The sequence below is a fragment of the Cydia splendana genome, chromosome 14 (assembly GCF_910591565.1).
Source record: "Cydia splendana chromosome 14, ilCydSple1.2, whole genome shotgun sequence".
Taxonomy (NCBI): domain Eukaryota; kingdom Metazoa; phylum Arthropoda; class Insecta; order Lepidoptera; family Tortricidae; genus Cydia; species Cydia splendana.
Window position 1 is genome coordinate 14,164,325 of NC_085973.1, and position 26,725 is coordinate 14,191,049.

General features: G+C 36.0%; 2 protein-coding genes across 2 annotated transcripts in view; one reads left to right on the forward strand and one right to left on the reverse strand.

Moving 5' to 3' along the window:
• Positions 1-24,846, reverse strand: LOC134796691 (putative uncharacterized protein DDB_G0292292). Its single transcript, XM_063768861.1, has 5 exons — positions 24,212-24,846; positions 9,079-9,861; positions 3,956-5,204; positions 3,028-3,600; positions 1-1,748 (listed from the first exon to the last, which is right to left on the reverse strand). Exons 1-5 carry the CDS (start codon positions 24,356-24,358, stop codon positions 1,252-1,254), a joined length of 3,249 nt encoding a protein of 1,082 aa, XP_063624931.1. The 5' UTR covers positions 24,359-24,846; the 3' UTR covers positions 1-1,251.
• The window catches only part of LOC134796731 (actin-histidine N-methyltransferase), a 72,094-nt gene that overhangs the window by 2,945 nt on the left and 42,424 nt on the right, over positions 1-26,725 (forward strand). The window lies entirely within an intron of this gene.

Genomic DNA, 26,725 nt, shown 5'->3' on the forward strand with positions numbered 1-26,725 from the left:
TAGTTTTTACTTTTTTATTACAGTTTTATTTTAGATACAAAAATAGAAAACAAAAAACAACTTATATGCCACATTGCACCATGCCACATAATACTGAAAAGTAATAAATAATAAATAGGTGATAAAACGTTTTTGTTAGTTATTCTTGCAGTTAAGAACATGTTTTTTTTTATAAACAGCTAATAAATTATTATTCCTATTACTTCAGTGCAGCCACATTCATTCAATTTTCACAATAAAATTCCTATTTCAACCTTAATGGCTGAATAAACGATAAAATTTGCAATGACAAACTTTGTAAATTAAATTTATCCTATAGGTATTTGTGTGCAAGTCAAGTGTAAAAATATGGATGTAGACAACTTACTCAAAAATATGTCTCATAGTTCTTCATTCGCAGACATAAGAGCTATGGGACATATTTTTCAGTATGATTTGTGCACCCATATTTTTACACTTGACTTTACAACGGCATGCGCCCATTCTGAGCATGCTATAGGAGCATTCCATGTGTCATTCCAAATTGTCTACCGTTTGTCCCGTACAAACGCGAATTCTCTGAAGATTTGCAGGTATAAGAGTTTCCTTTTCTATGACAAATGGTCTAAAATATGCGCAGAAAAATAATCGCCTGCTTTAAATGCCGAAAAAAAAAGTCGCAACACAGGAAATAAAATGCGTTTGTACGGGACAGGCCGTGGAATGCTCCTATAGCGTGGAATTATTAAAAGGAGATAAATAATTAATCTTGCATTATTAATCGACAGTTAAGGGCTTCTGGCCAGGCTGCAATGGCGCCTCATATCAGCATTTTTAATACTCATTGTTTGACTACATATTTGCTTCTGCTATATATATAGTGTGATGCGCAATTCTGACATAATTTTACTAAAATTGGTTACAACTATGCTCTTGTGATTATCGGGTATGGAGTTTTAGAAAGGAATTCGAATGTATGTAGCCGTCCTCAGTCTAAAATAGTAGGTACTAGTATTATAATTATGATACCACAAACATTTACCTAATTTGTGCATGACATGAACATCCTACATTCTTATAAAATAAAAATGCATGTGCAAGTCTAACCTAAAAAAATCAATCTTAATTAATTTGAAGAGTTATACAATATCCCTTACTAATAATATCAGGTCACTCACTATTTAATTTAAAACTATATTAAGCATCGTCTGTAAGATTATGGTTCATTATAAAACATATCTTAGAATTTCAGTCTATGCTTATTAGAAAACGTTACTGGAATGGTTTTCTCAGAGAATTCCACATATAGTCAGGCGACTCCTTCCCGCTATTAGTGTCTAAAGTGCTCATATAAATATTAGTATTAGAAATCATGGGACTAATACTTCGGCTACTGCAGTTAGTTTTATTACCCTTTCTGTTCTCGAAAACTGGCGTAGGAATCGGTCCATCGCAAAAGCTTTCCTTCTTTCTCAACTTATTTCTTTGCTGTTTCCATTTAAACGCTATATAAGTTAATAAGAAGAGTATTGCAGCCAGACCGAGTATACTGGCTGTAGCAATAGCCACAGACCTTGTATTGTTTGGTAACTTATTAAGAATACCTGGATTTTCTGATAAATTCTCTCTTTTCCCCTGTATGTTTATTTCTACATTTTCGCCCGAACCGGATGCTACGCCACTTTGGAAGTTTTCGGGGTTCCGAAGGTCTTCTAAGATCATCGAACCGTCTTCATCCAAGTTTTCTAGAGATTCCTTTTCCTTGTTTCCTGAAATAATAAAACATCTAAGTATACAAAGTACATTTTAAACATTGAGAAATAAGTAAGTTCAGTCAATGGAGCGAGGAAATGTCCTTACTTCCCCCTTGATAAATAATAACTATAATAAAGTGTATGGGAGGTAAAGGGAGGTAAAAGCTTAAATTTTGTTACAAATAAGTTTATGCAAAGCTCGCTTAAAACTTATTAAAATGTCGTCATCTATATGTGTGGAGTGATTACTCTAAGCTTACACATTTCTGTATGTTTCAAGGTTCCGAATAGGGTATTATTAACGTACGTTTCCACCCGATCGTTTCCACCCTTATAAAATAGTTATTTGTACAACAAGAGATCAAAGTTTGATATTTCTTCGAGTGCTTATTTTGAGTCCCGTGCAAGCGAAATATTCTATAATAGATTCACGAGCGTAGCGAGTGAATCTAATTTAGAATCTTGAGCGTAGTAAGGGATTCAAAAGCGCACGAGATGTAAATAACTTTGATCTCGTGTAGTACACAAAATTTTTCACCCTAAGCAGTGAGAACATACCTAGAGGGACAGAGATAATAGAACCCAAGTATATCGAACTTGTATTAGACCCCGCATGTTGAAATGACATTTGACTATAAAGGTCACTCGAATGTCATTTTGTCTCAGTGAGACAAAATGACTCAGTGAGCAAAATCGCATTTTGCTCACTGTTTTTAAGTAGCAAAGTACCCTTGTTCGAGCTGCTGAGGTGAAAAAGCTTTTGTTATTTAAAAGACGTTTGAGCATTCATGCTAATCACATTTTCTTCTGTGGATTTGTCATGAAAGTAGTAAAGTAAATAAAGATGAAAGTAGTTGTTTGGTTTTGGTTTGGAATTTTGTTTAAAACTTGAGTAAGTGTGAAAAGTGAAGTGGTGAAAAGTAAAAGAGTGGAAGAAACCTGACGACGACCTGGCCTAGTCTGGCCTAGTGGGTAGACCCTGCCTGCGAAGCCGATGGTCCTGGGTTCGAATCCCAGTAAGGGCATTTATTTGTGTGATGACACAGATATTTGTTCCTGCGTCATGGTTGTTTACTATGTATTTATATATTATATATATATATATATATATATATATATATATATATATATATATATATATATAGTTGTCTGAGTACCCACAACACAAGCCTTCTTGAGCTTACTGTGGGAGTTAGTCAATCTGTGTAACAATGTCCTATAATATTTTTTTTTAAACAGACAAGATTGCCTAATGGTTTACTAATTATTATATAAGGGTATTATATTTATTTACCTTTGTCCAGGACCTGTAAGTCCTCCTCAAATGTACTAATGTTGTGCGCCTTCATAAACGACAGTAGTTCGTTCCAATCTTCACTGTCTCCCATTGCTCTGCTTTCCCTATTTGTATCGTTAGCGTTTGTGTCATTCACACTAATAATCGAGCTTACATACGGCGTTCCGTCTGAATCCTTTCTTATTTCAGTTTTATCTATCGTTTCTTCATTCTCAGCTATTTTGTTGAATAACGATATGATACCCATGCTTTCTCCATTTTCATTGACATTATTTCCAAAGTTCATAACCACTGGAATTTGTATATTCTTTTGTTCTGCCTGCGACGATACGGATCTAGTTGTTGTTTCGTAAGTGTTGGCTTCTAAGATGGCGCGCAATGGATACGTTTCCTTCGATATAGGTTCAATAGAAGATTTTGTTAAGAATGGTTCAGGAGGGTTGGGTTCTTTGGAGGCGTTGTGGAAAATGTCGGCTAGGTGCACGTGGCTTGAGCCCCGCTCTCTGTGATTCACTAACTCGTTTAGAGTCATGTTTCGCTCTCGTAGTATTTTTGCTAGTCTTTCTTTGGCTGAAAACAAAAAAGAAAATTAAATTATTGACAATCACTTGTTTCGTTCAGTTTTTCGTGCATTAGAGACGTTAAAATTCAATACAGAATTTCTGCACTTACTCGTAAAAATATTGGCAGACTAAAATTAATAAACTTTGATTTATCTTTAAGAAATATTATAAATAATATTAAAAAATATATGACCGGGCCGGACCGGGCTAACACCTAGACTTTTTAGCATAGGACAATAATACATTTGGACTTTTTGGCACTTTTTCACCGTTTGCGACGTTGTGCCGCTAAAAGTATTGGGTACAACACGCCTGGTTTAAGTAAGTACCTAAAGAAAGTTTAAAATGCAAGTGTTACTTACTCATTTTATCATTCAATATTTCCTGAATTTCAAATTTCGCTGTTTGTTCCGTAGTGCTTGTACTACTTGTATGTGCAAGAATTCTAGGCGTGGTTGAAGTCGTAAATCTCGAATTAGATTTTACTCCGCCTTCAACAGTTACCGGCGGCGTCTCTGTTGTCAGGAAATCTTCTAATTCCGTCGCAAACTCCGTATTATCCATTTTGAGAGTCGTATTTGGTTTCTGAGTCCTTTCTATAAATTGTGAAGCTGATACCAAATTCGCCATTCCAAGGAAATTCCTCATCAAATCGTCCGACGGATTTTCTGTTGTAGAACTTTTTTGTTTGAGACGTTTTCGTTTTAATCTGTTGTTGAACGCTTGGCGTCTGAGTGTAGAGTTGTTGGCAGTAGGCCTCATGATTGGTGTACTCTTTGGTTTTTCGATTTCGCTCATTATTTCGTCAGGCATAACTTCTATGGTAATTGTTGTTGTTGCTTCTGTGGTAGTTGTTGCGATGGTTTCAACTTCGTTATTCTTCACGTTGCTAACGTTTTTTTCGCCAGAAAGTGAGTAGGATGAATTAGAAATCTTCAAACTAGATGTCGTTGTATCAACAGGACCATCTGTAGTTGTTGGCGCGATTTCTGTAACTTCGACATTATTGTCTTCATTATTATCAGTGTTACTTCGGTCAGGCATCATAGGTACTATATCTTTCCATTCTCTAGATTTAGTAACGTTCTTGTTATTATTAGAGTACTTTCTTGTACTTATGGCTATTAAATCTCTGCTTAACTGAGCTTTAAGAGTACTATTTAACGTTGGCCTCATTCTTAGCTTTCTGCGAATACCGGTAGGAAAACGTCGTTTGGTACTTATTCTTGGCTTTGATTCTTGATTTTTTGTTTCAGTTGCGTCCTTATTAGCAACTGGTTCATCATTTTTAGTATTTCCATTACTTTTATGTCCCTTTGTATCTTCATCTGAACTTGATTCTGTCGGTGCAATTTTTTCATTTGATGTTTGTCTTCTTGTAGGATATTTGGTTTCTTCTTCATTGTTTTCCAAGTTACTTTCCAACGAAATATCAGTAGACTGTTGAGGCTCGTATGTAGCGCCATCATTTAGTGCTGAAATTGCTTCATTTCTGCCTTGCAACAAATCTGTCAATGACAAATTGTGTTGTTGCAACAATTCGCTCAAACTAGATCCATTTGATCTCTTCAAAATTTGTTTCAGCATAATCGGGCCAATCGCTTCCATTTCCTGTAATATATTTTTCATTTTATAATAGAATAGAGTTAGACCAAGATAAGTCTGCAACGATTTTGATAGCACACGCACGACACGCAGTGCAAGTGTTATTTATACGTCGTAATGTCATAGAAGTTTGACGTTTAAAATCACACCTGCATTGCTGTGCTATCAAAATCGTTGAAGACTTCTCTTGGTCTAACTCTAGTCTAGAACACAAATACAATCAAATAAGAATGTTATTTGAGTACTAAATAAATTATAACGTATTACACCACAGTTACATAGGTTACTCGTATCAGTATGTTAACTAATTTTAATACTCATGGGCATTAGTTTCAAAAATCCTACACAGGAACTTTATCAGTGCAGTGGTGGAAGAGAGAGAAGACATTTCTTTAGACTGTTTTTCATAATTACTTTGCATTTTCCATCTGATAGAAAACGACGAAAAGGCTAAATCCCTCTGGTTTTAAATAAAAAAATGAATATTAATTTAACTTCCTTTAACCTTCAAGAAAATAATGTACTCCCAACTCCCATATTAAAGGCCGGCAACGCACTTACATCCCTTATGGTTTTGCAGGTGTCCATGGGCAACGGTAATCGCTTACCATCAGGCAATGCGACTGCTCGTTTGCCTTCTATATCATAAAAAAGTAAATAGGTTGTTGATACAGTAACATAGAGGCTTGTTTAAGAGACCTAGATCTTATTTATAAGGGAACAGTTGGACAGATGATAGGAGTGTAGGTATTCTATAATTTACTAGTTCTCAATGTAAATTTGTCCACGACGAAACTGATTCTCGCGCATCGACGTTTGGTGATGAAACAAAAAAGTTCAATTCTGCGTCCACTGCTTCTTGTATTTAATGGAACATTGTCAAGTACCTAATTGTAATTTGGATGACAACTGGATCGTATCGTAAGCAAAGAGTATATGAGTTCAGCACTCTAGTAATTTCAAGAGCACTACATATATTATGTTATGGCAAGTATTCGCGACATTTTTTATATTACGTTCCAAGGCATTATCAAACGCTTCTCAAAGATGAATGCTAGGTAAGGTATTCTTATTTGTCGTGAAAAAGCTCCTTTGAAGTGAACGGAAAAATTAGTCCATAGCTACTGATATTAAAATAATAGCGCATATCGAGTAACACGGAAATTGGGTTAGACAAATGTTTAAGAATGGAATGAATGCTAATGAAATTTTATCGTTTCACGTTTATATTAGTTGTGTAAGTATGGACATTTTTATATACATTACAACCTTAAATTCTTCTGGCATGCTTACAAATTCAAAATTTTCGTCTAGCGGTAGAACAGGGATGAGAACATTTACTGTACGAGTCAATTTATTTGTGTTAATCATTTTCTTTGAAAAATATCTCTTATTTAAAGGTTTTCTGCTATACTTGATGACACCAGTTTTATCGCGAAACCGTTTTGCTCTGCTTAATGTATCTAGTAATATAACGGTTTCTTTGTCAGGTATATATGCACTATCTTCCTTTCCATCAGAATGGGTGTTTATTTCTTTTTCTTCTTCCAGTTTTGGCACAGAAATGTTTAGTTCTGTATCGCGAACGCCTAAGTTCACGTTGGATGATGTTGGATTGTCATTGTCTTTCAAACGATAATAAATGGCTATAAACTTTTTTGGCGATATTGGATAAAGAATGTAGTGTAATTTTTTATCATCATGGTCTACATAAATTGAACTATAAGATTTTCCTGTGTTAGGTTCCGGGAATTTATAAGCAGGAATACCTTTTTGTTGTGGGTGTTGGACGTGGGTGAAATCATTTATCCTTTTAGCGTCGTTATTAGAAACACCGTAAGCAAGAAGAAATTTTTCCGCCGGTATTGATAAATGTATGTTATTTGTATTTTTGTTGCTCTTCAAGTCTAGATTATTTACTAGAGGAATGATTCTGTCTGTGTTGCTGTACTTGCTATTCGAGAAGCCTTTACTTGTTATAACTTTTTTCGTTGAATAATTACTTTTTTCTGTTGGCGGTGTATTCTGGTTCCGAATATAGTAAGGAAGAAAAGCTTTTACTATCGGCATTGGCAAATTAAAGATTTTTGGTTCTTTAGGGCGATGGTGAATATTGGGTTTTCCGGACCAAAATTGTGACTTCAAAAGACCGCCTCCTGCAATAACTTCATGTGCCAATTTGTCACCGTAACTTAAACCTTCATCTTGCTCTATATCATTTTCCAAAATATCTTGTAAATTAAAAGGATTTTGCAGCGGTTTCACCAAACTCATATTGTATATTTCTTTATCTGTATTGAATAAGCTTATATTATTTGTTACATTACTTGTATTTTCTGTGATATTTTTCAAAACACTGTCTTCTTCTATAACGTTCTGTGGTGATTTGTCTTTGCCACCATAGTTAAAGTCTTCCACTTTCCACAGCGTAGACGTAACGTCAGACACAGAAACTTTGGGCAACTGTGTTGTTAAACTCATTTTGGTAGTTTGTTTGCTTGTGGGGTCTGTGTTAAATACACTATTTATATTACCGTTGGTTGTTTGTGTAACAAATAAATCCTCTAAGTGATTATAAATTTCCTCTAATGGTATTAGCAAAGGAAGATGACTGTGTTCTGTGCCATTAATTATAATACCTAACTTCAATTTGTGACCCTAAAATGAAAAGATATAGATAATTAGTCTACGCCGTGTTTTTTTTAATCCGTTAATTTCAAGGATGCATTCCTGAACTTAAATTAAGTAACTTTCTCACAGAAACCGGTATTCTAATTAACTCCATTTTGGAGATAGTCAATGATTTATTTTTGTCTGGTAAGGCCCTGCGAGCGTGTACACTTGCCTTAGGGTTGATTAACATATTGATTATCGTTTAGTATAAGTCTCGTATAAGTTTATAAACGCAAGTTCTATCTCGGACGATCGATATTCGAAATGTCATTGATATGTCATAGTTTTCCATTGTTTGCTAGATAAAATATAATGTCCGTGTTACAACATTATTTTTTATATATTTCCTACAAAAACCTACTTTGGGGCTATAAGGTCCCTTCCGGAGGGTCTGGTTGCTCCTAAAAACAACTTGCTTTGATGCCTTTTATCGACCTTATTCGGAACATCCATCAAACCTTATTTTCCCACAGCGCTAGACAGGCTAGACTATTTTAAGACTGACTGATTTATTTTGTATTTAGTTATTGCTTAAAATGACTAGATTAAGTAAGAACGTTTTAGTTTGCTCTGTATTTGTTTGACTTGTCGCATTTAACTTATAGCTGGGGTGCCGACGATGCTAAATGTGTAGTTACTCGAGCGTACGTATATACCTATTGAAATAATATTAGATGATAAGAAGAAAAAAAACTTATAGAAAGTTTTTTTTCCAGCGAGCAGGAAAGCGTCTGTAATTTTTTATTTTATTTCGGGAGATTGGTGGAGGGTTAAAAAGTCGTTAAGCAGTTTGTGGATGTGGTCGTTTTTGTCCAAGTTAGTGCTATATTTTTTCTATAACTTAATATAACACTTATTTGTAGGCATTTTCTTAATCGGACGAACACGCCTAATTTTTACATTGTAACCGTCAGATTAATGAAATGCGTACAAATAATTAACAGATTTAGTAATAGTACAATTATAGCGTTATTTTGGACTAATATGACTAAATCCACAATCTGTTTAGCAATTTGTTGAACCCCCCACCAACCAATGGCTCAACATAGACGGCTAAAAGGGGTAAAGGTAGACTACACGGGGTAGCAAGATATCACTCATATCTTAATCTGACGCGCTCGAGTAACTACAAAAATCCCCTCTTGGGCTCCCGTACTATTAAATATGCACCATAATCGATATACATCACAAAATAAATTCATCTTACCTTTGGTCTGTTTATCGTAATGCCTGAATTCTTTTCTGGATTGGATGTAGCATTTTCTGTACTCTGTGCTCTTGGTTCTTCCTTTGCAGCTTCTTCTGTTCTTTTTGTATGTATATCAAGATTATGTTCGACTGATGACATAGATTCAGATTCTGATGCTCCATTACTATATTGGTTTTTTTCTTCAGAACCGTTTGGTCTATTATAATATGTTTCATATTTATTATCATATTCGTAAGGTCGATCATTCACATCAGTTTCTAATCGTATCTTTGCTTGGGGGATCTCCGTATCATGTTCTGTGTTTAAATAGTCGTAATCGAATTGCTTATATTTAGGAAATGATTGAGGATGATCGAGTTTGGTATCGACTGTCTCAAAGTCAAAATCATCTTGATTGGGTTCAGCTAACTGTCCATCGTAATCAGGACGTTTCTTTCTTAAACCCCGTCTTCGTAGCGGTTTATCGCCGGCTAGTGCTGGTTGTTCTGTGAAGTGGGAGTTAATGTGAGCTGGTCTTTTGCGTCTTCTCTTCGGGGCATCAATTGTTTGGTCGTGGAACTCTGTAAGCGCGGCTTGTATGTTTTCTTGGTGTCTTTCGAGCGGTTCCGTGTCTGGATAAGGCAGCGGCCGGCGTTTCCGTTTCCGAACAGGTCTTCGCCGTGGCGGCACCTCTTCTACCGACCTTAAGAACTCGAGAGACTCGATCCAGCCATCAGGGCGGGTTGGCTGGTGCACTGTTTCTGGTGGTTGGGGTGGTGGGTGGTCTATCGCCTTCCAAGGCTGAAATTAAAAATATGGTTTTATTAATTCTTTTGCCTTATCTTTATTAATCCGGTTAATTTCCCTAAGAAATTTTAAAAGTATAGTGCCATTAAAAAGAAAGCATCAATCTTGGCATGCTTATGTGTAGGTAGGTAAGAAAGAAATTAGAAGAGGAAGAAACTTGTCAGGTGGATGCTTCCACCCAATCGTTTTCCTAATAACATTGAATAACTGTAAAATGGGACACAGAAGTGGGAAATACCCAGTTGACAATTTGTATCCAGTTTTTTTACTTAGATTATTATTCATGCTACGGTTAGGAATGTACTTTACGCTTACGAGTCTACTATATATTGCATACTATCTTGCATAAAAATCAACCGTAGAGACACCCGCTCAGCATCAAAATCTGCCATTAACGAACCTCAGCTTGACAGACTACGCTTAAATAAACCCTCGTGTTATATTACCTGACTAGTTCATAGTAAGTTGTACAGGTAAGTAGTTTTTGTATCGAAATATACATATATATTTCAAAATATTAATTTAAATAAATTGAAACCATACGACCTTCACAAGGCGGCTGGTAAGAACTGGATCAGAGTTGCCGCAAATCGTGCTCAATGGCGTACAATAGGAGAGGCCTATGTCCAGCAGTGGACAAGAGTAGGCTGATGATGATGATGATGATGAAACCATACGATAAGCAGGTAGCCACTGTCCTTTTTTTTACAATGAATTTAATAAGTATTCTCGTGCATTAAGAGTTACGGATTCGTGTGATTCTTAATGAATGTTACTCGTGTAAACATTTTGGCGGTCATTACCTAGACCATCTACTAGTCCTAAACGGATATGATGGTCGTTCTTGTCCACGTGACAGCGTGATACAACGGTGTCCGTCGCTTTCTATCGCGCCGTGTTAAAAAGTGACAGTTCTTTTATCACGTGGATAAAACCACCCATAATACGCCTGCAGGTAAATACCTATTTCGATTAAATGGTTTCTGTTGCATTAGCAACCGGTGTTGTTTCTTTAATTTCAAGTTATCAACAGTTTACACTGGCTATCGTAACATAGTGTAAAACTATCTATCACGGTTTCCATTAGCAAAAAAGTAATATTACGTATACTATTTCACATGACACCTCGAATTTTCGCACCAAGTCGATTTCGAATTCTCCTACGGCTCATGCCTCATCTTTACATAGATAGTTAGTTAGAATGTGAACTATATGTTGCTAATTTTAAGATTGTTTTTTTAATTACACCATACCTACGTCATGTTAATGTACCATTACTTTTTCTCATACTAGGTATTTCGTAAGTGAAAACGTGTTACGTAAAGCGTTTAGATGTATGCTCCATATATCTCATTGTGTGCTAATGGTCGAAAAAATGCGAGTCGTGTGAAGGTACGACAATGGTGCAGAATAGTCGGCAAAAACACATTGATTATGGCGTAATTAGGTAGATAGAGTTAGCATGCTCATTGACAGTGAATGTGGTTTTAGTTTGTAAGCAAATACCGTTTTATTTATACTTAACTCGTAGCTATAAGAGGCCTTCGCATGATAAAATTTGGAATAAGTACCTAAAGTTGCGATGCATGTAGTGTAGGTTGACACTCGAGTCCTTTGAGTCCTCTGCTTTAAGACTCTACTGTGTTATTCAGACTCATATAATTAAGACGAATATCAGTACTGATATAAAACACTGCATCAAAAAATTGAAATGGAACTGGGCAGGCCATATTATAAGAACAAACAAAGACAAATGGGCCAAAGATGTGATGGATTGGTGTCCAAAGTACAATAAGAGGAAACAAGAGGTCAATACTGTAGATGGGAGAACGACATAAAGAAAATAGCAGGAACAACATGGATGAGAATAGCAAAAGACCGACTGGCATGGAGAAATCTTGGGGAGGCCTATGCTGCAAAGCAAGACATTCTACAGAAACTAAATTAACCGGTGCCAAAAGATAAAAGAACAAATAATTTAAAATAAACATGTAAACATAATAATAGGTACTTGAAATATGTATGTAAGTAAGATTGTTAATAAAGGCTTTTATTATTATTATTATATAATTAAGACGAAACTCGAGATTGTTCAATTTGTTGGACTACTATAATATAGCTATTATAATATAGCATCGTGAAGTAAAATACACAGTACTGTGGGACTAGGTCGATCTGTGTAAAATTGTCCTATAATATTTATTTATTTATTAAATGTTTATCCCGAAAAGAGCCGCGAAAAGATTAAGTACCTATGTTAATTAAATAACTAGGTAGTACAACAACGACATATACGAGTAAGTAAGGAATAGGAAATAATTTAAGAGTATTTATGTTTGTTTATAAATGAGAAAGTAACCAGTGAGCTGACTAGGCAATGTCGATTCTTGTAAGATATATATGGTTAGCTTAACAACGTTCCATTATTGGCTGACTGCTTCCACGTGTTGCGCTTTCTACAAATGTGTTGTAGATTTATCCATACTAATATTATAAATGCGATAGTAAGTCTGTTTGTTCCCTCTTCACTCTTAAACCGCTGAACCGCTTTAGATGAAATTTGTTATGGAAATAGTTTTAGGCCCGGGGAAGGACATAGGTTAGTTTATATCAATCATTATCATTCCACGCAGACGAAGACGCGTACAGAAGAAAACTAGGGAATAAATATTTCATAAGAATATTTGGATTAGAGAGAGAGATTAGAGCTATATATATCATTCAGAATTTATAATACTTATTAACTAACGTTTCTGACCTTATACGGTTACTTAGTTTAATTAAAAGGTTTGATTTTTTTTTTGATTAATTCGTTTATCTTGGCTATTTTCTTTGATTTTAGTGTAAGTAGACACTTTATTATAGTAGAGTAATTTGTGCTGTAGGTAAAAATAAAAATAGGTATGTAGGTACCATGTTAAATTTTAAAGTTACCATGCATTAATTTGTTTGTATTTATAACGTTGAATATCTCAATCGTTAAACAACAATCAGTTTAAGTAATTCTAAAGATAACGCCGGTTCCGTCTCGACGATAAAACCTCTGGAGCATTAAGCGTAATGTTCTTGGCTACGATATATCGCTGGCCCAATATTACAGGGTTCTATGTTACATTTTCAAGATAGTTGAAATTCGACTTAATGTCATTATGACAATGTTCAAATTTCAGTTCGATAAAAGTGAAACATAGAACCCTGTAATATTGGGCCAGCGATATCGCAGGTAATGTACCATAGATAATGCTCCTCTACTCAGTCGGCCGTTCATCATCGATCCCATTGTAATCGATGAGTTATCGACTAATGATAATCTAAACGATGTGTACAGTCGCCATCAGATATATCGGTACAGCTAAGGCGCTCACAAATATCTGAACACGCCTCTATTGTCAGGGCGTTGAAATGCGTGTTGAGATATTGTGAACACCTTGGCTGCTCCGATATATCTGATGGCGACTGTACATTGATCTGTGATCGTTGCGTTGCTTGTTCAGTTTCTATACACATTAACGAGAGAGACGCCATGGTACAACTACTTACTATTACAGAATAAATCATAGTACTAGGTACAGAAGGTTCTCTCTCTAACAAAACGCGTCTATTAGACAGATATGACCGCAAGGTGGCGCAAGCGCGAGCGGCATCCGTGCCGTAGCGGTGCACGGCAACTACTACTGCTAGACACCAAAATTGGTGTGGGCCGCATGAACTTGTAGCGACGAGACGAAATCGCGGAGTGAGCCACGCCTGCTACTATTACGCTTTTATACACTTCTATAAACTTGCCATCAATGTTTTACTTTGAAATTCCCCTAAGGAGGTAAAATTGGGGTTAAAAGTAAGCATGGAAGTAAAGTTTAATGGCTTAGCAGGTGATGCTGGTAAAAGCGATCGCATCAATGCGATAATTAAAGAGATGAGAATAAGAACTTAATGAATGAGTAAGTAAGTAATTTAGATTTGTACAAGTACGTCGGATGCAAGATAACTACAATACAACAACAACAACTACTATACAAGCTACAGCTACAGATGTGCTAATAGTAGAAAAGTTGGAAATATCGAAATTTCAAGAAAATTTAATAGGAAATGAAGAAAACGTTCTTTTGCAAACGGAAAATTTCGATCACCATACAAAAATATGAGAAGTTTCCGATATTTTTAAATGTGGAAAGTTCTCAATTTTGGAAGGTTTCCGAACGGCACATTAGTATCTATAACCATCTAGCATTTACATCTATAGATATCCGCGTACTTCTTACAAAGCTTTCACACATGACATGACATAATTTTCCAAAGCATATTAGTAGTCCAATCACACCAACTTGTCAACTATAATTTCGTGCCTAACATAACTCTCTAAGTGTCCAAGCAAGCAAGCAATTAACTGGCGATTACTCCACGCATGTCAGACATAATTCAGTTATCTCATCGCCAAGAAAGCTGTTACAAAACATGGCATAACGCGGAGGAAAGTCGAAAGCCGACCGGTCTGACCGGTGGATCTATGACCGCTATGACTTATGCAAAAAGGTCATCTCGTGCGAATCGTGCGATGTGGTTTCGGATTCAATAAGCGGTTTCAGGCGTCATTTGCGGGGATTTAAGTTAAAAGAGTAGACTAAGTAATAGATTTTTTTTGCCTACTTTGAACATTTCATGCTTGTAACTATAATAACTGTGAATGGGTTCAAATTTTGCGTTCATGTTCGCTAAAACTGTAAATTCATATTAAACATAAGAAAAAAACAATGATGTGCCTTCTTTGGCGCAGGTACCTTATTTGCATGATACTTCCCAACAAAATATATGTTCTAATACAAAAAAGGCGATCGTAAATGTAGCCGTAATACACCTCAGTAAGTAATGATTCTTAATTCTTATAATGAGATACCTACAGATTAACTCAGCAGCATTTTATTATTTTTAAAAGGCTTAGAATTTGCACAGCAATATTTTTAAGCAGGGATATGCTTTATAAATAAATAAAGTTTAAAACTGCATAAACCACTGAAATGATTTACCGTACGGATCTTTTAATTATGCATATATTTCGCGGTGCCCGCGCCGAATTCAGTGGACCTCAAGAGTAGCATTTTGTTGTATTTCACAAATTCTACCAACCACTTTGCTGAAAAACCAGTATAAGTGCCAATACCGGTTTTGCAGGATTTTTACTGACAGCAACATACTTCACTGGACATTGATATACCTTACCATTGTAATATGGTTTACGAATAATCTGTTAAGAGGGGGCTTAGGGGGCTAACGAAAAATTTTAGTTTTTGTTATAAGATTTTAGGGGTATAAGTAAGGGTATAGGGTGGGTATAAGCCATAAAAATTCACATCGAAACTAGACTGCAACCCAAACCAAACCCAAGTGATATTTCTGACCGATCTGATAGCAAAATTTGAAAAAGAAACATCAGAGTAGGTAATTGGGACCCGCGCAATGGCCACTTCTTCCATCACAAGTTTTTTTTGCTTAAATTTCCTGGCTTAACAGTATCGACGATGGTACAAATGAGGGGTCATAATACACTAGCGATGGTCATAGTCGAGCACATATTTTTGTGAATTGATAGGCAGGAATTGAGTTCATTGTGCTTGACTTTGTTATGCGCTCTACATTGCCAATTATTGCTGAAATTTTAATTCAAGGTAAATAAAAGCTACTTGTATGGTTGTAATGGTAAATCGTGTTACCAGATTTATTTTATTGTTACTTGTAGGACTTGTACCATTTGTCGCACATACTTAATCTCAATCTTATTGGTTCATTTAGAATATATGTATCTATGTATGTATAAACTCTTTATTACACAAAACACAAAACACAAATATGGCACTAGATAGGCAGTACAAAGGCGAACTTGTAAATGGATGGGTTGAACGTAATTTATTTACTTCCTTCCAATAATAATCATATTTGATGATGCCAAAATTTAATACCGCCTGGATTAAATTATTTAAATTCGTCGGCTGTTTACGCCCACCTATAGGTACACACCTTGGTTTCGTGTAACACTTAACTCGTATACGTATTGTAGCTTAATGATTGTAGGTTGATGACAGTTCATCAAGTAAAATCCGTCTATAATCGGCGTCAATGCACTATGTAATAGCACGGTGCACTAATTGTAAGATAGATGTTCGAACGCTCCACTTACCCGGCTCCTCCCATGATTTCTAGGCAAACCAGTTTACATGAGAGTCTGACCGCTTCCTTGCTTTTCATCTTTCTATCCGGTTTTTAATGCGTGATGCGTACACAGGACTTACGTGATAACTGATAAGTTGGTGTCTTCCAGTTTGGACCTTAAGTTTTTGAAAATACGACACAAATTGAAGAGAAAGCCAAAACTAAAATGAAAACTACTATTTCATTCATCTGTGAACAAATTTTTAATGGGGTTGGCAACTGCCAAAGGTTTTTAAAGATGGCGGCAGCATAATTAAGTTTTACCTGTATCTAGGTAAGATTACCTAATCTCTACTAACGGCTCAAGTTAGCTAACGGTACACTTACTTAACCCTAATAAAAAGTAAAACGTAATTTTTGTAAATTACAAATAACGAATAGTCTTAAGTAGTAAGATCATAGTAGTTTGTGATATATACTGTTCTATTATATTATTGTACAATCAAGAATATTTTAATGTTACATATTAATTTGTAATCAATAGAGCCATAATTTACTATGCGAATGCCATTTATCTTTAATTTCAAATGCTAGTTATGCCAAGTTAGCTAAGGCCCCAAAACTCTGTGGTCCGGAACTCAACGCTCTCATCAATTTGCTACAAACTTACGTAACATTGAACTATTATGGTTATATAACCATAACGAGGTTTGATAACTTAGAAACAGGTGTTGTGATAATGATAATGACTTTAAAGGCAGTAATGGTTGGTTGCGATTCTAACCTTCACCTCGAACAAGAATGGTTTTCCAAACATTTTTTTTTAAAGAAATGTTTTACAGCATGTGTAGGTGAAGACAAAAATATACTATTTTTGTTCTCACTTTACATTTTATTTTTTTAACTAAATAATGTTATGGGCAAGAGAAAGTTAATTGAGTAATTAATTACTAGTTCAATGGCTAGAAGAGTACGTCTCATACAAGTCATACGGTCATTACTGCTGTGAAGAAGAACGAAAGTCAGTTTAGCATAGGTATTTTTCTAATCTTGAAGCGTTTACAATGAAATGTTTAACACATTAGTCGAAGTCACACATGTTGTTACACTTAAGTTAAATAAAGAAAGTGCCTAATATTTGGCGACAAGCAAGTTGCTTTTTCTTAATCCAATTTTTAATACAACTTACAAAAAACAAATCAAGAGGTACAGCAAAAAAATAAATTCATATAGTGGGAATGCACTATTGCAGCTGGGTGTACAATGGATTGAGTAGATCTATCTAATTTAGTCCCGCTTTGACATGTCCCTTCCCTTGTACTTTATTGAATGTATGTACATACAGTCAAATAGTCTATGCAGGGGAGGTCAAGTGAACTATCTCTGCAGCTGACGGTACATAGATTGACCGTGCATTTTTTGTTGCTTTTCCATATTTGCCATCTACTTTGTATGTAAGTAGAACGTGTTCCACTTCTTAAAAAAAACTTGTCTTTAGGCCGATGGGACATAAACATAATAACAAAAAAAACCGGACAAGTGCGAGTCGGACTCGCCCACCTAGGGTTCCATACTTTTTAGTATTTGTTGTTATAGCGGCAACAGAAATACATCATCTGTGAAAATTTCAACGGCCTAGCTATCACGGTCCATGAGATACAGCCTGGTGACAGACGGACGGACGGACGGACGGACAGCGGAGCCTTAGTAATAGGGTCCCGTTTTTACCCTTTGGGTACGGAACCCTAAAAAATGCAGATCAAATAAGACATTCCAAGGAATACTCAGTTTCGTGATTATCTAATCAAACGCGTGTTGTTATGAGTGCTTAGCTTGTGTGTACAAATGAACGATGTAGACGAAAAGTAAACTTTCATTGTTACCTAGCTTGCCGAATAGCCACGCATCAATAATGCACACACTCGTTACCCAAACAATTGATTTTGGCACGAATAGGTGCATTATGAATGCTTGTTTCAGTACCACTAGGTACTGAAACAAGCAAGCAAAGCAAGCAAGCAAGTGGTAGGTAGGTAGGTAGGTAGGTAGGTAGGGGTTGTTTGTTGTAGTGTTGTTGTTGTAGTTTGTGTATGTCGGCTGTACACACTCGTCGAGAGCCTCTCGCCGAGAGTCTCGGCACCGCTTCGATCCAATCGGTGAAGCGCGAGACGTAACAATGAAGAGCGAGACGAGAAGGGAGCAGCATGTACGGTCGACGTCAAAATATATTTACATTATTCGCCTTATTACAAGGGAATACGGTGCAAAAGTGTAAACATATCTTTGACGTCGACTGTACACACTCGTTCTCGACCAGTCTCGAGGTCTCTCGACGAGTAAGATTTACCAGAAAATAATGAAAAGTTCACAAAACAATAAAAGTTGCACTCTTGAAGATACTCCACTTGAAGATTTCTTAGTACCCATCTCCACCTAGGTATATCCTCAGGAGTGCCAATTCTTGTTTCAAAATCAGTGTAAATATGACCAATTTCCACCCAATGTAAATGTCATAAGAGAATAGTGAACACATGAACAGCCATGTCAGTCATTATTTCTTAAAACGTGGTCCCTATTTTCATGCTGACGTTATGTTGTGATTACTACTGTATTCCTGAGATGATCCAGTTAGAAGGTCGAACCATACTGTTCTAACTTAGTGATGGCCAGCGGGCGCCATAAACCTTCAGTAAGAAGTGTATATACTTGGAAAAATTCGACCAATGCCGACATCGGTATGGCCACATAGCCCGGTGGCCGAATGGCTTATATAGGCACCTGCCGCGATAGCAGAGGACACTGGTTTGTTTCCAGCCTGAACCACTGGAGGCCTTGGTCACTTTTTCTTAGTAGGTATATGACATTTATTTCAGTTTACTACTGTATTGTTTACATCGTCAAAAAAAGTTCGGTAGTCAAATATCACGAGCCTTCTTTGAATTTAAGATCCGTCACGTGTATTTTACATAATTTAATGTCGCATCAAAAACTGGTTTTGGTATTAAAAGAAAGTTAATGTTACTGATTAAATATTAAACTTGACGTTTATTAAGTATATTTGAGCAATAACGTAACAATCTTGTTTTCAACAATTTATTAACAGTTGTCATTTTGTGATAAATATAATAGCTTTTAAGATTTGGATCAACAACGACCTCTTAGACTGGTCGGTCCCTGCCTACTAAGCGGGAGGTTCCAGGTTCGGATCATGGTAAGGGCATTTTATTTAGTTTGTGTGTTTATCATGAATATTTTTTCCTGATTTACGAATGATAGTTATCTTATCTATATCTAAGTATTCTAAGTTTGTATTTGTCTATATAATTACGTATATCATTGCCTAGTTTTCTCTAAAAATTTACATACTAAAGCATTTTCGTACAGGCTGAAACGGAGACATTTACTCCGCTCGTTCAATAATAGATTTAATTTCAAGTCCTTCCTAGATATTATCAATTTGTAGAATACAATGCATTGTTTACATGCAATACTAGTATGCCCAATATATTAATTACCTACTAATAACATGTGTTATATGACCGGAAACGGGCCATTGAACAGTGGTAAAAAAAAAAAAAATATATCGCCGCTAACCCGCGAAATACGTCGCATTTATTTCGGTGATTATTCATTTAATTAAAAATGACATGCGCAAAGTAACACTTTATAAATAAGTTAAAAAGAAACGACGGAAGTAAATGTATACAAAATAAATTCGCGATAGACCCGCTAAAATTATGATTTAGCACGTAAAAAAGTTAATACTAAAGCATTAAACACGTTAAGTGTGAGGAACTAAAATACGGAACTATTTAACTGAAATTAGAAAGAGGTCGTGTAAAATTAGTGAGTTTAGTAAAAGGTGTAGTTAATTAGTCTGTCCGTCTTTAGCCTCGTAAGGCTCACTTCTACCTTATTACTACTACTACTTACATTATTAAGTCGATCAACTTTAAATCATGTTCAATCGGAATAGAGTTGCATTTGTATTGTTTCGTTCTATTTTCAAACAAAGCAAAATTAACTCTATTTCATACAAATATCTGGGAGACCGAGCTTTGCTCGGAAAATATATAAAAACTCAAAAATGCACGTTTTCCCAGAGATAAGACCTAGCTAGATCGATTTATCGCGCCCGAAAACCCCCATATAGCAAATTTAATCGAAATTATTAGCCGTTTCCGAGATCTACAAAATCTATCTATCTATCTACTACCTTTAAATGAGCAATTCTTGTTTATTTATTTATTTATATGTATATATATTTCGGGGATCTCGGAAATGGCTCTAACGATTTCAATGAAATTTGCTATATGGGGGTTTTTGGGGACGATAAATCGATCTAGCTAGGTCTTATCTCTGGGAAAACGTGCATTTTTGAGTTATTATATGTTTTCCGAGCAAAGCTCGGTCTCCCAGATATTATATATATAAATAAATAAACAAGAATTGCTCGTTTAAAGGTATTTTATTTAATCGTATGGCAAACATATTTTAAAAATAGAAACAAATATCTACAATCAGATGTCTACACTAAGACCATTCAGCCACATTATGGCTTCGTCGCTCAGGGTGATCAGGTCTTCGGGAGGAGGAGTCTTGTTTAAAGGTATTAAATAGATAGATAGATATAGGTTTAAAATTCTGTTTTTTTTTTGTATGGCTGGGCCTTAGGAGGCAATCTCTACCAAGTTTTTTTACTCCATTAATTATAAGGGTAAATTCAAAGGGTTTATTAACTTTATTTTGAAGATAATGAATATGTATTTTTAATTTGCATTTGATTACTCGATCGAGATTCCGCTATGCTACCTACAAATTTCCCCTACGAATTACTTTATTATTAGTTTAGTCAATCAGCCAATGCAACGTCGTCATTATTTAACTAATCATTGTTATACATTGTCATAAATAATTATGACCGATTAGTTCCATGGACCGGTAGATAGGACATGTAGAACTGAATTTCGGTTTTACGTTATTATTTACTAGGTGTGCCCGCGGCTTCGCCCGCGTGGAATTCGGTCTGTGTCAGTAAGCGGCTAATTTCTAATCCCAATTTCTCTCCCTCTCCCCTGGAGGCGGAACTTGAAGTAAAGTTGACAAATAGGACTGTAGTCCAGATAAAATATTTTACAATTAGGTACCACTAAATAAAACTACACTCTAAAATCAATAGTTTTTTTCGCCCTTATTCAAATTTTACACGTGATTTAAACGACAGAGTAGTAGGTGTATATCGGACGACACAGTACCTAAGGTATACGGATTTGTTAGACAATTTTAACAAAAGCATATTTTCCGAGTAGCGAATTTTCACATCGCATTTTATCACGATCGCAAATTTCATTAATCGTCTTTTTTAATGCAGCGATTTTTCATGTAGCGTTTTTCAATGCTCGTATATTTTACCAGTTGATCATTATATCACCAACAAATATTTCCAGTAGGTACCATTTTTTTCGAAACTTTAATTGCCATACTGAATTTTTTAGTATTCGCGTTAATTTTTATTTGTATAATTGGCGGTTCTACATAGGATATCGCATAATTCGCGTATGTATGTGTGATCCAGCAAAGTTATCTGCTACACTCCATTGCATAATTATTTTACGTCGCGTGTGTTAAAACACTCGCTACGCTCAGGATTCTATTTTCAAAACATTCTTTTCGCAGGTGGTTTGTATTCCTTTCGCTTACTCGTGTCTCAGTCATGTACCTACTCGCCGGTAAAATACAAGTTTGCACCATTGTATATAAGTTTACACCTGCAACTTTAAGTGAGAGACCAATTTCGCCCTTTCGTTTATTACCACACACGATAGGTTTCTAAACTATTTTTTTAAATTCCATACAAAAAAAGATGACGTCATAACTCCTCTCGTTTTTTTATTTGTTGGTGCTTCGGGTCAAATTGTTTCTAATGTTCTAAAGATCAATCGTACCGATTTTCATACCTTTAATATCATTTGCAGCATTTTACTGAATTTCTCGGTCTACCGCCAGCGCTATTAATAACCTGAAATATTTTAACCACGCATTTCTGAGGCCAAAGTGCTATTGCTTAGAACCGCCAATTACACAAATAAAAATTAACGCGAATAATAAAAAAATCAGTATGCCAATTAAAGTTTCGAAAAAAAAAAGGTACTGGAAATATTTGCTTGTGATATAATGATCAACTGGTAAAATATACGAGCATTGAAAAACGCTACATGAAAAATCGCTGCATTAAAAAAGACGATTAATGAAATTTGCGATCGTGATAAAATGCGATGTGAAAATTCGCTACTCGGAAAATATGCTTTTATGAAAATTGTCTAACAAATCCTGAGGAAGACCACGTGCCCCTTGTAACCTCAATGCGTTGCGAGGCTTTCGCGAATGATTCGATTTTTTTCGGGAAGGCATGTTAATGCGTATTATAAAATGCGAGTCCCAAATCGTTTGACTCCGCAAACGACCAGTGCGGGATTAAGATACTTTGATGCCCTAAGCATTTCTAGACCATGGTGCCCCCTCTCCCTAGGGTCATCAAGATTACATTGAATTTTTTTGGTAAATTGAGTGACGTTCATTGCCGCATTACAGCGAGATGGAAATCAGTCACATCATTTTATCACGAAAATTGACAGTGCCGCAGCAGTTACGTTGCAACAGAGTACCTAATGCTGCTGCAGTCGCCACCCGAATGTCACCTTTATCGTATCTTAGAATTTTATTGAAAACGCGAGCGAAGCGCGCGCGAAAATTGTTCGATATAAAAACGCAATTTGATAGACAGTTGTAGGTACATTTTTACTTTTAGTATGGAAATCAGTCACATCATTTTATCACGAAAATTGACAGTGCCGCAGCAGTAACGTTGCAACAGAGTAATGCTGCTGCAGTCGCCACCCGAATGCCACCTTTATCATGTCTTAGAAAGTTATTGAAAACGCGAGCGAAGCGAGCGCGAAAATTTTTCGATATAAAAAACGCAATTTGATAGACAGTTGTACATTTTTACTTTTAGTCCTAACCAAGCGCGAATCCAGGATTTCATACAGAGAAGGGATGGGACATGTTTCTATCAGCCTAGCTTCGAATAGGGCTCGATATTTAAGGGTCTCAGCGAGGTTGTTTTCATACAGAAAAGATGCAAGAAAGCAGAGCCGGGAATTGACCAAGTGAATTGAATTGGCGAAGTGTGAGCAAGGCAGAAGGCCCAGCTGCGAAAGAGGAAAGCTTGGATTTGGATCCACGCCCAAGTGTAATTAAGGCAGAAGATCAACTTTGCCGTAAGGCGAAGGCCTCGCATAAGACCTAACGCCGAACTGCAAAAGAGTGGTTTGAAATCGAATCTATGCATGTAATCACGACTCTTCTACTGCTCGCTCTTTGGCTTCACTCGAAAGCGCTACTTGATAGGATGCTTTTAGTTTTCGGCTTTCACAGGGCCCCTTATAACACTTTGACAGTTAGGACTCAGGATCGCGGCTAAGGAGCAACTCGGCTTGGCCGACAAATCTGGCGTGCAAGAGAGCAAAATTCGCTATAAAATCGGTAACCTATGTCGAAAAAATCGGCTGGCCGCAAGCCCGAAAGCAAGATTTTTTAGTTTTCTTGATTACTTAATGTTTACTCAGTTCCCCAAAAGATGGCACTCTGCAATGAGGAGCAGTTAATTTACTGTCGTTTAATTTTGTTGTATTATTAAATCAACATAACTATTCAATTAAATTTGTTGATATCCATACCCCTCTTCTAAACTTAGAGTTAATTTGGCAAAATCCTTCCTCGGTGGCTTATTCATGTTACAAAGTATTAAATTCAGCGCGTTCTGTTAGTTTACCAGGGTACTTAGTGGTAGCACATAGGTAGTTGAAAAAAGTTAGCGGTAGCACAAAGTTAAAAGCTCCTTCCTAAGTAGCGCCATATAAGATTCAGGGGCAAACTTAAGTCAATCGAGTGTTGTGGCTACCCCCCCTCCCCCTTTTAGGGGTTAAATTTTTATAGCCTATAACCTGGCCGGGGATTTTCTCGACAGATTAGTAAAATTTTCATCAAAATCCGTTCAGTCGTTTTCACGTGATGCGCGGTCAAATAAACAGACAAACAGAAAAAAATTCTAAAAACTGTTGGAACGTGTTCTGTTGTCGATTCTAAGTATCCCCAGCCAAATTTTTTTCGAAGCTAAAAAGTGTGTAATAAAAGTTACCTGTTCATAACTGGCCGTGTCCACGGCTCTAGGGCGCAGGTCCCTCCTGTGCCCTCGGTTCATCTCCTCCTCCGCGGAGTGCACGATGATCACCAAGGCCGCCAGCGTGCTCAACAATGGCATTGTGGACCTCCAGATTATACCCATAGTATACCAGCGACACTCAACTGTACAACCGCTTTACTATTCACTCGGTTATTGACACTGGTTTTCACTGCACTGATGCAAATATTGTAAACTTTCGCAGTCGGTAAAAGTTAAAGGAACTCGAAAAGCTAAGTCAGAAGAGGAAAGAAGGGTAGCAGGAAGCGAGACGCCCGAGGAAAACTCACGCGCACTATATTCGTAAATTTTACCAAACGTTCCAAGTTCGAAATTTTGTTAACCGTTTTTTGAACACATCATAACTTTTTATAAACTATCGTTATCGCGTTGAAATGTGCAAGATTTCTAGAGGTTACCCGCGGTTTTTTGTATGCGAGCGTGAAAGTAACTCAGCACACGTTAGGCCTCGTCGGTAGGACTGCGTGGAGTGAGCCGGCGCCGCTGCGCGCGCGGCTGCGCAATTTTTACTTTTGTTTGGCGTTTATTTTTAATCGAGAACAATAAACTTATCGATAACGAGCCTATTCATCTTTCAATAATCGCTCGCGACTAATTTGTCGAGTATACAATCAATAAAACCCTCATTTGTTTACAACTTTACATCATTTTTATCAAAATAGAAATGGTGTGCCTATTCGCAACTAGAGCAATGGTCAGTGCAGCAGAACAAAGACGCTATGAAGAATATGCATATTGCATAAGATTGATTTCCATTCGTCTCATCTCACTCACGTAGAGCTAAGTAAATGTAAAAGTGTAAATTGAAGAAATACTAGCCCCCTTATTCATATATTATATAAAACTTAGCATTCTTACCTCTGTAAATTTTGTCTTTTTCTAATAAACAGAATTGTCAAAATGACAGATAGCGACAAACAGTTTTCAACTGTTACAATAGAAACACGTTGAAATATGAACAACGCCATAGATCGTATATAGTGTAGTAAATGAAGCAAGTTGTTGTATGGAGACTAGAGATGGGTAAGTACCCGGGTAAATACCCGAAAGCGGGTATTTACCCGGTAAATACCCGATATTTACCTACCCGCGGGTAAATACGCGGGTATTTTCGTTTTTCTTCTAAATTTAATGAGTTTAATGGTATGTGAGGTTAAATAAGATTAATTTACGTATTTTTTTATAATGTTACATAAAATGTATGTTCAAACTAATTACGAAAAGGTTGCTATGAGGTGAAGTTCGATTTTAATATATCAGTACAATTATGAAAATCGTGTAAAAGCATTCCCTGGCTTCCGGAAATGTTTTAAAACGCTTTTAATATACATTAGAAAGATGAAAATAAAGACTACTTATGAATGATAATAAAAAAAAATTGTGCAGTATCACAACTTGGGAAGCTCATAAGTCAAATACAGTTAGTTTTAGGACAAAAATGTATATAACCTTTTTTGTAGAAAATTATGTCTATTTTAGTTTGTACATACAACACTTTTCGATATTAATGACAGATTTAAAGAAATATGAAAAAGTTCTATTTTACCCCCCTCCCCCCAACAACACCCCACGCTGACCGAAGTTGGAATGTGTATTATCAACGTATAAGTACGATAATTTACTCAAATCTAAAAAAATAATCTTATGACGGCCTTTTTTTAATATTTATCAATATTGCACTAAAAATTCCTTAGTAACAACTGCAGGTTTCACTAAACCATTTCATTTTAAATGACACACAATAATTACAACCATTAACTCGGTTTATATCTCCACTTTAACACAAATCGACATGTGCATCAAGAAATGAATCTACCCGTCCATTTGGGTAGATACGGGTAAATACCGGGTAGATGGGTATTTACCGGGTATTTACCTGGGTGGGTAAATTGGGTAAATACCCGCGACCCATCTCTAATGGAGACCCATGCATTAATTTCTCAGTCGATGAAATTTAGCTTGGTTATTGTATAGTATGAGCCGAGACTAACATATAAATATCCAAAAAAAAAACACTCCTAAGTTAGGTAAAAACACAAATCTGAATATATATTGAACCGAGTAATTCCTCAGTCCAAAATTATTTTACAAAATAAGTTATTTGTATCAGTATGTGATACTAGAAAAAAATCTAAAAGTTTTGTCAAACATGAGAATATTTTTTTATGATACTTCCTTTTTTTGACGCTCATTTTCATCGGAAAATTGCTCTGTCATTTTTTTCTTCTTATATGATCTTAGAATATAATTTGGCGCAGTGGGTAAAAAAATCCAAAAAAAAATGCGTATCGAAATGTATGTATTATAGAACTATTAAAAACTGAGAGTGGAAAATTTTTAGATTTCCATTTTGTAGGTATAAAACGGCAATAAAATGGCATTCCAGTGAAAAAATTAGACTGAGCAATTTTCCGGTCCAAGACACGCCAAAAATTTTAATTTTATTAATAC